Source organism: Gasterosteus aculeatus, chromosome 9 (genome assembly GCF_964276395.1).
Source record: "Gasterosteus aculeatus chromosome 9, fGasAcu3.hap1.1, whole genome shotgun sequence".
NCBI lineage: Eukaryota > Metazoa > Chordata > Actinopteri > Perciformes > Gasterosteidae > Gasterosteus > Gasterosteus aculeatus.
The window spans coordinates 9,228,181-9,239,643 of NC_135696.1; the positions used below are offsets into that span (position 1 = coordinate 9,228,181).

Here is an 11,463-nt window from a genome sequence, read left to right on the forward strand (position 1 = left end):
CTCGTCTCCTGCTTCTACTTCTTTACCGCTTCTTCACTGCTCTTTTCCTGAGCTGCTGGAGGTTCAGGATCCTCGAGGGGATGTCGTAGCCCACAAGGAGATGTGGGGTTCAGATTGCCCTCCATAGCGTTAGGTTGGTGGGGATTTGGTATTGTAGGTTTGTCTAGAGTAACATTTTTGATCTTCTCCTGCTTATCTTTCCCCTCTTTTTCCCTTTGCTTTATTATTCTGTGTTACATTTTCCTTCATCTCTCGTCCCTCAGTGACCTCCTCATTTAGATTTTGCTCGTCCTTCCTGATTCATTAGCAACACAAAGTCATTAAGTTATTTCTTGATTGTTAAATTGATCTTTAATAAAACTGGGAATACAATATGGTTCACAAAAGAATTCAACCGTGAGACACTGAAAAACACGATTATCGATGTAGAGAAATTGATCGCACTGAACTCCTGGGCGGAGGAACGGGTTGCACTGGAGTCTGTCCTTCAGACGATTGGCTGGGTCTCTCTGATCAGCCAATCCAGCGCCTCCTTCCTGCCCTGCCTCTGCATCTCTGCTCCAATCACGTCCCGGCATTTCCTGTTGTACTCGTTCACCCAGTCACGCTGCACGACAGAAAAGACGGGCCATGAAACCTGGCTTGTAGTTAAGTAGTGCATATGTAATATAGATGTAAGTTGTTTTATAACCATTGTTTTCATTCGGCCGACTAGTTTTCTGCTGTAATGTAATTGTGTAATGTCAAAGATGACCAGAAGGCGTCGCGATCTCACCACTAGGCGGGTGTCTGTGCATCGTACATACGCTTCCGTGGGAAAGTCTCAGAAGAAGAACGGCTGTTTTTAAGGTGTCCGCTGCTGTTATTTGACGGAAGTCACGTGCACAGATTGGCATTTGAAATTGTTTGGCTTGTTTTGTTATATTTAATAGGGGTGGGAATCTCTTGGCACCTCACGATTTGATTCCGATTCAGAGCTCAACGATACGATTCTAAACCAATTATCAATTCTAAATGGCTAAAACGATTATCGATGCATCTCAATTTTTAAAACATTTTAGTTTGCTACAGTCTCAAATCGGAGTTTGCTACTCAGGTTGCTAATCACTTCCTACTTTGTTTGATAATTAAAGAAAATCAACAGATGAATTACCTTCTCTAAATTGTCACAAATCGGACTCATCTATCACCAATGCAATAACCAATGCAGCTTGCTTACATAGTAGCCTATGTTAAAAATAAATATTTTTTTTCATTCAATTCATTTCAACATTGCATTCAAAGGTAAACAAATAACATAACAGTGCTAAATTAAATCATGGCAGTGGACCATGAAAGTGCAACATAGTAATGGTGCCTCATTGCCAGTTTATAACTCCCGTCCCGTACTTGAGAATAAAATAAAGCGTCCCGTTTTGAATCAATACGGGATGGGGTTTGTCCTGTATTTTCCGAGTTGTCAATGCAGCATTCCATGCAAATAATCCCACTCAAATTCTGCGAAGACTCGTCCTATTCTGCCCCTGATTGGGTAATACTCGCTGCCATCGTTGGTTTGATTGGCCGGCTGTCCTGTCCCGTCGCCCGTCCCGTCGCCCACACCCCCCCGGTGCCTTCCTTTTCTGTACTAAAGGTGGCAACCCTAGGCACATGTGCGTTTGGTGCACATGCCTGTATAGCAGAGCATCAGCAGGCCAGAGAGGAGAGTTTTCTGATCTGCAGCAGAATGTTGCATCAAGCGAACTAATTTCATTTTTAAAGTTCCGATTATTAACTTTTCTGAATCAAGACCAAATTGTTCTAGAGAGAATCGAGAGAAATGGAAAATTACCACCCCTAATATTTAATGTCTTTAACAATCTTTTAATGGGTGAGCGACTATTAATGTATCAAACATAATCCCACTGGGTATTCCTTACCTCCTTCTGAGTGAGCAGCTCTGTGCTCATCATCTTGACTTGGATGGGAACCAGAGTGAGCGGCTCGAAGGTCAGACTGCCTCGGTTTCTGTAGTTGTACTGAGCACAGAGACAGAAAGACACAAACATGCAGATTTACCTCGTCATTAAAAGTCACGCTATGATCAAACATTATAGAGAACACCTGCATGAGAATAACGTATTTTCCCCAGTGTTTCATTGGCATTCTCGTTAGTCGCTCTCTGAGTTTTATTTAGTCTACGTTTGCTGACGTGCAGGTATATGGAAGTAAATCTGTGTAATCGGATTTTGAAAGAAAAAGGTGATTGAATTTCTAGCACTGAATATTTATGCATTGAAATCATGTATCTGAATGTTTTTCAACATTGAAATATTCAACCGCAAAAAATTCAATGCAAAAAAATTCAATGTAAAACCCCCAGCATAACCCCGACAGTACGTGCAGGTTATGCTGTTTACATGCACGACCATATCATAACTAACGGTGATGGGGCTTCGGTGTGTTTTAACTCTATTATATGCCATCAGTGTGGTTTGTGCCTGTAAGATTCAGTAACAGACAGCTGACATTTGTATATTGGACGTGAAATAAGCGGAAGTTAAACGAGATGACGTTCGGTTGTGGTTGTTTTTTCAAGCTCTCAGTACGATGTCATAAATTATATAGTATCATAAAAAACCCACCGAAAACACGAACATATCAGACATATACACATTATAGTGTGACAACGGTTTATTGTCCCATAGGACCTTATAGTTGTGAAGCAGAGATTGTGATCCGTCACTGAATTTTGAAAAGTTCTTAAAAGTAAAGACAGTTGAGTAGAAGTTGTGATACTAGTTTGACTTTATCAAACCCCATCACTGTTGGACATGCAATGATCGTGCATGTAAACAGCATAACCTGCACGTACTGTCAGGGTTATGCGTCTGCACACGCTCCGCTAAAGCCGCTGCAGCGGCTCCTATGCGCTCTACAAGCGCATTCCTGGTTTCAAAACTCCGCCAATCACTCCTAACAGCTTGTCGAAGCATCCCAGCATGAGCAGTCAATTACTGAATCTTACAGACACAAACTACACTGATGGCATGAAGTTAAAGTTAAAACACTCAACGAAGCCCCATTATTAATGGACATGGCTGAAATCCGGTCATCATAGTCGACGAGCCGAAGTTGTATTGGGGCGCTCGCTCCTTTTGCGCGACGCACGCTCCCGATCTTGAATCTTGAATCTATTGCTCTTCCTTGGGCTCCCGGATGTTGCAGTTTGAATTTTTTTGCATTTAATTTTTTGCGGTTGAATTTTTTGCAGTTGAATATTTTAACGTTGAAAAACATTCAGATACATGATTTCAATGCATGAATATTCAGTGCTAGAAATTTAATCACCTTTTTCTTTCAAAATTCGATGACACAGATTTACTTCCATACAGGTATCTCTACCCCGTATCTTTACCTCGTAACTCTCCCTGTGTTTTCACTCCGTATCTATACCGTGTCTAACCAGTTCCACGCCAGATTGTTGTCTTCGTCTGCGTGCTACACACAAGCCGAGGCCAAGCGCATCATTGATTCAAGTCTTAATTTCTTGTGTCATAACCTGTTTTTCCCGCGACACCACATCGCCATTTGCTGCCTTGCCGCTCCCAGTGCACGTGTATTAAAAATAAAAACCTTCCATGCATCTCGCTTTATGGATATGCAGGAATATATGAACATTGCTCTCAGTTGAAGGACCTACTTTGGTCTCGGATGGCACAACAAGGACCACATTTTCAATGCGAATGCCAAAACATCCGTCTTCATAGTACCCAGGTTCTGGAAGAAAGAAAGAATTGAGGTGAAAGTTCCCACCTAATCAAACACAGAAGAAGCTAAAATAGCTAAAAGCTAAAAGAGTTTTGTGTGATGGAACTTTTAACCTCTGCGGAGGTTCCCAGCATGACGAAGAGCTAAACTCGACAGTATGAATTAAGAGACACGATACAGCCCCTAAATCGAAAACGCTCCCTGCCATACCATCACTGACGATCATGCCGGCCTCCAGAGGCTCGTCGTCAAATGTCTTGTAGCTGATGCCGCACGGCCCCTCGTGGACGTTGAGGAAGCAGCCCACGCCGTGGCCCGTACCGTGAAGGTAGTCCAGCCCCGACTCCCACAGAGCCGCACGGGCAAATGAGTCCAACAGGTGGCCTGGAGAGGGAGCGCAGGATTAGAGCTGAAGATCACAGCCTAAAGCAACAGTGTGCACAGTAACGCTGGTGCCAGATCAGAGGACAACACCTTTGGTTCCGTTGGGGAAAACCGCAGCGCTGACAGCTATGTGTCCCTTCAGTACATAGGTAAAGCATTCCTAGAGGAAAGGGAGTGAGCATACTTAGCTTTTGGTCAATAAACTAAATTTGAGATTAGATTTCACTTCAAAATGAAAACAGCATATAAATAAATGTACCTTCTCATAAGCTGATGGTGTCCCAAAGTGCATGGTGCGTGTGACGTCTGTAGTTCCATCACTGACAAAGACACAATACATGGAGTCAGTGCCCTTGTTATTAACAGGCACGGAGACCGAGCCAAATAGCAGAGTGTATATATTAATGATCTGCTTACACATATTGAGCTCCAGAGTCGATCAGGTAAACTTCGTTCACGGAGAGGGTTCTGTTGGTTTCAGGCAAAGGTCTAAAAGGAAAATCACAAAAGAAAGCTTATTAACCTATTATTACAACATAAAAGGTTTCGTAAAAGGAAACAGCAGATAAATTACACAAATCTAGTTTCATAAGCCCACAAACCTGTAATGTATGATTGCTCCGTTTGGACCGACGCTGGAAATTGTGGGAAAACTGAGGCCAACAAAATCCTTCTGTTGACTGAAAAACAACAAAATCGCATAAGACGGGACGTACTCACACAACTATACACACATCTTGATTACAAATGACTACATCAAAAAATATCCAAATGCTTTAGGTTCTCTTCAGCACAAAAGAAAAATTACAATTGAACACGTCATGTTTATTTCAAGACGTTTTACTGCACTTACTGTCCAGCAGAGGGGGATGTAGCTCCAGACTAAAGTGACAGTTTCGTGACGTTTGCAAAACGTCCAATATAAAAAACCCACCTGCGTAAGTCTTCTGCCTTATCGGCAGCAGAGATCTCCGTCACACCGCCTTTAGGAATCTGCAAAAGATAAGCGCAGGCAGGCAGAAAGCTTTTTAGAAAACATAGATTACAGTTCAAGTGCAAGCTGAGCAGCGTTGGGAAAATGTTAGACAAAGATAGCCCACGTAATAAAAATACATCCTATACATCCTATGTGAAAAACTAAATGCCCCCCATTGCTTTTATCCCTTAATAAATTAAAAAGGCATTGTGTATTTACCTAGTTTCTTTTTAATCTTTTTTTTTTTTATCTGTTTGACGATCTGAAACATTCAAGTATGACTAATACATCAAACCAGGAAACCAGGCACGGTAGATGAGAATCGGTAGACTTAAATCATGGCAGTGCCAAGGAAAGCAAAATTACATCTGTTATTTTCTAATGCGCGGATCTTAAATTGTACGATGAAAATACCTCTTTTTCCAACCAAGCAAAGAGTTCACAAAGAGCAACGGCATCCTTGATCTGTGGAGAAGAAGAGCACAAGATGCAATACATTTTCTGTGAGGTGAACGTGGACAGTTTATAACAAAGTTAAGACTCCTTTACTTAAATGACGTAGACAGTTTCTTACATGGGCCACTTTCATGCCTTGAATCTCAGTTGCGTTCTTCACTGCCTTGGCGAGGCAGAGTGAAGTGTAGGGAATCGGAGACCCGTTGGCCTGGAATATATCAAGAGCAAACATTTACAGTTTCAAAAGTAGCTTGTCTTGTCGTCACATAAATTAAACAAATAAATAAAAATGTGTTGAAAGTCTTGTGCGGCCTGCAGAAGCCGAGGGAATCAGGCCAGACCTCAAAATGCCTTTACAAATGTTTCGGCAAATCAACGGTTTATAACTGGATTGTGTTCATGTCGTGTTGTGTTTGTTTTCTTTGGATTTTGTGTGCTTTTAAAAGAATGTCTGAATGAGGAATGTGGAGACAAGCGCAGATCTGTTTTTGTAGCAGGTGGACAGAGCGATGCCGCCAAGCAGGAACAAAACGGCTTTTAACCAACTCAGAGCCAAATACGTCCCTCTGAACTTATAATAACCGAGAGGCAACTACGCCCGTATGACGGAAAATGTTTTCAACCTGATGGATTCCTTTGATCGTATTTGTATTATAACCACTTTATTATAACTCAACAAAGCCTGAAGGTTCTTGAACCCAACATAAACAGCTGTATATGTCTGGTACAATGATCAACAAGCGGATCCTTTACGTCATAATAACCCTGACATCAGGTAATCTGAGAATTCTCGGTGATCTGTCCTCCCATCAGCAGTCGAGACACAATCCAACTCTCTTCATCGGGCTCTCTCACCTTGGGGATGACTTGTGTGAGAGCACAACTGGCCTTGTCGCAGATCCACACTTTGTCCTTGGGGCTTAGTGCGGCGCAGATAGCCTGGAGCTCCGTGTAGACGGATTCGTAGGGGAGCGTACGGATGCTCAGCTCAGGCTTGCTAGGGGAGTCCAGCTGCAGGTGTTCTCTCACTGCGGGAGCAGACAGACGCTTCAGGTCCACAAAAAGCCTGCGGGGAGAAAGGGAAAGTTCCGTGTGTCATAGTTCAAGAAGAACAGACCCATAAGTTACAATCACCATTTGTGCAGTAGCGTTAAGGTGATTAATAGATATGAATCAACATTGTTAAATACGTTTACCTTATCGTGTTCACACCCACAATCGCATATGCAAAGAAAACAGGGTTGTACTCGATGTCCGCACCACGAAGGTTAAAAAGCCCTGAGTAAACAAAATAGAACATTGCATTTTCACATTTGGTCAAATTCATCCCATAAGGCCATTGTCGGTGTCAGTAAACATGAGCTACCTCAAAATACAGTGAAAAATACTGTATGGATTACAATGCAATTTATACAGCGTTTAAAATGGAAGTTAATATTTGACTTTCACATTTGTGGAGCCAATTCCCTTCAATTCAGTGCCGATTGAAACCTCCTTGTCAGAATGCTACCAGACGACAACAAAATCCGCACTACTCTAAATAAACCAGAGCAGACAATCAGAAACACGAGCTCATTAGGCGCAGTGAACAAGGTGCTCAGAGAGGCACCTAGAGGGGCACCGGTGCATCCCTGGGTCCTTGGATCGTGATCGTGTATCATGACAGACTTATGTAACAGAAGTGATGTTGGGTACTGTTGCTTACACAACAAAAATACTGCAGGAACCTAATGAGACAACTCTGTACATCAAAAATAAGGCTCCCAAATAGGCCTCACTCTTTTGGGCTGAATGTACTTTACGGAAATATCTCTTACGGTGTTTATGTCAAACCAAATATGTCAACTCATTCCGACCTCTCCACCACTTTGTTCAAGTACCTCCTACGCAAAGGTTATTGACAAAAGAAAAAGAAAAAAAAAGATCCGTACATGCGATCTCATCCAACGCCGTGGCAACGAACCAGGTGAATTTTCTCTTTGACATCTTGCCTCGCAGTGCTGTGATCTTGTCCTGCCAGGAAATACCTGCAGGATGACAGTGAGTGAGAGTTGTAAGCAAAATCTGTGTATCTAGTTACAAAAAAATCTGTTTTTTGGATGATGGAATGAGAAGATAAGAAAGGTGACACTCTTACACAATCCAAAGCATGGGCAATACGTCTGTTGTAGAGCCTTTTTTAAGATAAAATGCCACCATAATGGAGGTTAAAGGTGCTTTGCACGTACCGGTGTACTCTAGGCCCAAGGTGCGGAGCTGTGTGCTGGGTCTTTCCGGCCGGTCCATCCAGACCGCGTCGATCAGGTTATCCTGCACCGCCACCAGGGAGTGGCCTGCACTAGTCAGCTCCCTAGACATGTTCTTCCACTGATCTGAAACACAAGAGGTTATGTTACGATGTGTTAGCAGAGGTTAAGTCGCCGCACGAGAGTACCTGTCTGAGAGCTAATGAAGGTAGTGTTCTGTGTGAGCGCGCTATGTTCTCTGTTATCAAACTGGGCAGAAATACTGGAACCACGTTGTACCTTACGTCTCTACAACATTCCATCCCAGTCAAGTTATCCTTTACTGGAGCTTATGGGTTAAGGGAAGAGCACAGTGTTCATACAGCTGATTTTGTTGGCGTAGTTGTGTTGATACACTGCGCTGAGATGAGCGTTGTACCGCAACTTACCAGCGGCGATGATCCAGGGATCGACTCCCACTATGGAGTTCTCTGGTAGGATGCTGCTCAGCCAGTCCTCTGGAGAGGGTGTCTCCTTCAGTCCTGGATACAATTATGAATCAATAAACAGAGATGTAAAAAGAAAGGGGCCTGGGTTATACCAGTATTTATTTTTTATTTAAACACCCAGTGTGGACATAAATAGAACAATCTTACCTTGTTTTTCATTATCCAACAGTCTGACTTACAGTCTGGCTTTTATTTATGCCTCATTATCAGTGTTTTGATCACAGTTCGAAGGGTACCGTATTTTCCGCACTCCAAGGCGCACTTAAAAGCCTTTAATTTTCTCAAAAAACAACAGTGCGCCTTATAATCCGGAGCGCCTTATATATGGATCAATTGGTTAATCGGTTGATCCATACTGGTTGTACACGGCGCTCAAGGCGCTCTGCCAAACAGGCCAAAGCTCGTCTACGACGGCGAGATGCTGAGCGGCGCTCAACGCGTGAGATAAGGAGCTTGTTTCAGGGCGCGTCGGAGAAACAAAGCTGTTGTTCTCGCCGAGCACTTCATGAGATTAAAGAGCGAGAGACGGTGCCCTTTTCTCTACAGTAGCTGAACCATCTTAACGGGGAAAATAAGTTATTCTAAAAGCAGCCAAAGATTTAAGGCGTGGATGGCGAGGGGGGCGGCGGGAGCGGACGCACAGCGCAACATTGATCGGACCCTGAAAGCACCGCCTCCACCTCCCCACACTCCCCCCATCCACCCGCCCCGACGTCAAACGTTTGACTGCAGTATCTTATGCGCCTTATAATCCGGTGCGCCTTATAGTGCCTGCGTTGTTTATAAAGAGTGGCTTCATTGCAGAATCTGTGCTTCAAATCTTTATAATAAAGTCCTCAGAAATGACCACAACAAACTAAGCTTGGATGTGATTACATTACTAAGAGGGCATTTATTAATTCATTGTGTATTTCTGGCCATATTACCCATCTTCATCAGAGTCCAGTTGTTGTCCATCTGCTGACTGGCCTGGAGGAAATATCGGCCATCAGTCCACATCGCGGCGTGCTGCTCTGTAACAATAGCTGTACCTACACATCACACACAAAAAGAAGATTTGACCTTTTTACTCACACATGCTTCTTTTGATCTGGTTTGTACAACAGAGGTATGCAAAATAAAATTGACTCTGGGATGTTGATGCACTACTCAGTCATACTATTCCTAGACAATTATTGTCTGTTCCATGTGTCAATTGTGCAGTTTTGAGAAGAAAAAAAGAAAGATGAGCCTCTGAAATTACAGCAGCTATCAAACAGCTTGAGAATGAATGAGCTCTTCTATTCCATTTTTTACAAAAGGTGCTGAAATCCCACAGGGATAACCTTGCCTGAGAGTACACCCACGCTAACATCATAAACTTGTGTGTCATGTAGTCCTGTGCAAATACTATTTAACATCTGCATCTAGAGTGGTTCAACCTTATTAGTTCTAAGTTGAATAACAGGCAACTAATCACATTGCTATAGATAAACCCACAGTGGAAATGGCATCTTTGCTCCAGTTTTTCTAACTAGGACACGTTACATTGCAATTCACGCACAAGCGAAACGTACCTGCAGACCCATTAAATCCACAGATAAACTCACGCCTGCAGTCACACGGTGCAACGTATTCACTCTGAAAGTCATGGGGGCAGAGAGAGAGATCAGCGTCATTAACACAGCAACGTACGACATCTGTGCGATCTCACTTACCTGGTGTGCATCTCCGGAAGGGACGATGTAAGCCTGTATGGGCTCCGAGTAGAATTTGCAATTTTTCATCGCCTGGCGAAGCTGCCTGAGCAGCTCTCCTGTGATCTTTGGAGACATTGCAGTGTCTGAACCGAGAAAGAACAATACACACAAACACACATCTGTTACAAAAAAATTTTGAAAACAAAACGCATCTGTTCAAACTATTAAAAAAAAAAATCACACAACGGGCCTTTAAACAACAAACACGGGGGCATAGCCTTGTCTTTTGTTATCCAAGCCCTCCCTAGTTATCGGTAGTTTACCTGACTTTTGGGAAGCCATGCTGATTTCCAGGTGACTGTAGCAGGACTACGTGTACTATCTGACTATCAACGTGGAGCTCAATGTCACAGTCCACACCTGGACCTGCTGTAACACCGTGAACCCTCACATAAGTTAAATATTAAAAGAATAGACCATTTGGCTGTTGGTAAGATAGCCCACATTTTTACAGTGGTGGATTGACTTTTATCATCCACGGTCCCTGATTAACGTTGGCTCAAAATGAAACGTGCGTCTCCGAGCTGACCAATCACGTTGCAGTACGCTTCACCGATGAGGTCTCCCATTGGCTGAACACTCCGCATGCGATTGTTGTTTACAAGTATTATTCCATATCGTTGTAAACGTACTGACCGTAGCTACGATAGCTACCCAACATTAGCGGTCTGTGGTGTTTTAACCACGGGGCTTGGTTTAATGGGAGACTTTATATTCACAAAGCATCCCCGTTATGAACAGGCCAACACACGTTAATTCACTCAGCGAGTCGCCCTTGGTTTTAACGCCGGTGTGCTGGTGGCATCGCCGGTTGCGATACAAGCACAAGCTCTCTCTGCCTGTTTATACGGCTCCGAGTAAACGAATTTCATGTTTTCCCTTTTCTAACGGGACTCAGGCGCGCGGTACCCCGTGCCACCGATGACGTAAACTCCAGACACCGTCGCTACCTCACGCCAAACACCCCCTTTTCCTCCCCCCTTTCCTCCCCATGCAGCCATGGAAATGCTGAATACAGACCCGGTGTTTTTAGTCTTGTGAACGTGATTCTTGGGCTAACAAACGAAGAGCCGCTTTACCAGTCTGGACCGTGCGTTAAATTACGAAACCGGGCGCCGCCATGTTGCTGACGTCTGTAGTCACGTGGCTGCCGTTTCTTCCAGTGGACGCGGAGGGATCCGGGCTCGCCTTCTTTCCTGTAAACGTTAATCTACTCTGCACAAAGCCACGCAGTCTAGCTGGATCCCTGCAACTATAATCCAGGTCTTAAGGTGTCATTTTATGTTCTGTTGTAAAGGATTGGTTAAAACAATAACGCTATAATTCAGTTATGGGCCAGTTGTAGAAAACAGTTGACAATGAAGTCCTTTGTCGTCCTTATTTAAAGGTTAGGTTTTGTTGTAGATGCCCAGTTGTGATTTTCC

General features: G+C 43.5%; 1 protein-coding gene across 3 annotated transcripts; it reads right to left on the minus strand.

Moving 5' to 3' along the window:
• Positions 1 to 328: 328 nt before the first annotated feature.
• On the minus strand, positions 329 to 11,280 carry xpnpep1 (X-prolyl aminopeptidase (aminopeptidase P) 1, soluble). 3 transcript variants are annotated; one of them, XM_040187412.2, is made up of 20 exons: positions 11,119 to 11,280; positions 9,998 to 10,122; positions 9,857 to 9,920; positions 9,227 to 9,331; positions 8,241 to 8,333; positions 7,795 to 7,938; positions 7,498 to 7,593; positions 6,763 to 6,844; positions 6,422 to 6,632; positions 5,685 to 5,774; positions 5,525 to 5,575; positions 5,069 to 5,127; positions 4,737 to 4,814; positions 4,552 to 4,623; positions 4,394 to 4,454; positions 4,225 to 4,294; positions 3,961 to 4,134; positions 3,683 to 3,759; positions 1,920 to 2,018; positions 329 to 607 (listed from the first exon to the last, which is right to left on the minus strand). In XM_040187412.2, exons 2-20 carry the CDS (start codon positions 10,112 to 10,114, stop codon positions 488 to 490), a joined length of 1,863 nt encoding a protein of 620 aa, XP_040043346.2. In that variant the 5' UTR covers positions 10,115 to 10,122; positions 11,119 to 11,280; the 3' UTR covers positions 329 to 487. The 3 variants fall into 3 exon arrangements, with proteins under 3 accessions (XP_040043346.2, XP_040043345.2, XP_040043344.2); XM_040187411.2 differs by having other exon boundaries at positions 11,060 to 11,280; XM_040187410.2 differs by having other exon boundaries at positions 10,303 to 11,195.
• Positions 11,281 to 11,463: the final 183 nt, after the last annotated feature.